General features: G+C 41.7%; 1 protein-coding gene across 1 annotated transcript; it reads left to right on the forward strand.

Moving 5' to 3' along the window:
* Positions 1-36: 36 nt before the first annotated feature.
* Positions 37-648, forward strand: LOC107125385 (prolyl-tRNA synthetase associated domain-containing protein 1-like; the record flags this gene model as incomplete). Its single annotated transcript, XM_015428815.1, has 1 exon — positions 37-648. A coding segment is annotated over one exon (438 nt), but the record flags the coding sequence as incomplete, so codon positions are not given.
* Positions 649-746: the final 98 nt, after the last annotated feature.

The following is a 746-nucleotide window of genomic DNA, read 5'->3' on the forward strand; positions in this document are numbered from 1 at the left end:
GTGAGGGACAGTCATATTGTTCTAATTGTTTTCTAGGTATTCACAGTTGAAGAGATGATGCCTCACGTGCAACATTTAAAAGGAGCACTCAGCAAAAACCTTTTCCTTAAAGACAAGAAGAAAAAAAGACTATGGCTGGTAACGGTTCTGCATGACAGGCAAATCAATTTAAATGACTTGGCGAAGAAACTGGGTGCTGGCAGTGGAAACCTGCGCTTTGCTGATGAAGCAACCCTGTTGGATAAACTGAAAGTTGGCCAGGGTTGCGTAACGCCTTTAGCTCTCTTCTGCGACCAAGGAGATGTAAAGTTTGTGTTGGATGCTGCCTTTCTGGAGGGAGGTTATGAGAGGTTGCATTTTCATCCAATGACAAATGCAGCAACCGTGGGGATACATCCAGATGACTTCCTAAAATTTCTTAAGTCTACAGGACACGAGCCTATGCTTGTACATTTTGATGATATAGCATTATGAGACCACTTTTCTATTTTAGATATGGGAAATGACTGTTTAGCCAACAAATGTAAGAAATATATTTTCGTACTATTTCAAAAGTATTGTAAGATTCCCCCCCCCCATGGGATAATACTGGCTTCAGAGTGCACTTGATAACGTTGTGATGTTCTCAGCCACACTGGTCTACAGGAGAAGCCCACAGGTTACCAGTAGAGATTATAGTTTGCACGTAGGTCTCAAATTAAATCTCCAGAATTTCCATCTGAAGGGAATCACAAGTAGCAGGGCAA

The sequence above is a fragment of the Gekko japonicus genome, unplaced genomic scaffold, assembly GCF_001447785.1.
Source record: "Gekko japonicus isolate JY-2015 unplaced genomic scaffold, Gekko_japonicus_V1.1 scaffold59126, whole genome shotgun sequence".
Lineage (NCBI taxonomy): Eukaryota > Metazoa > Chordata > Lepidosauria > Squamata > Gekkonidae > Gekko > Gekko japonicus.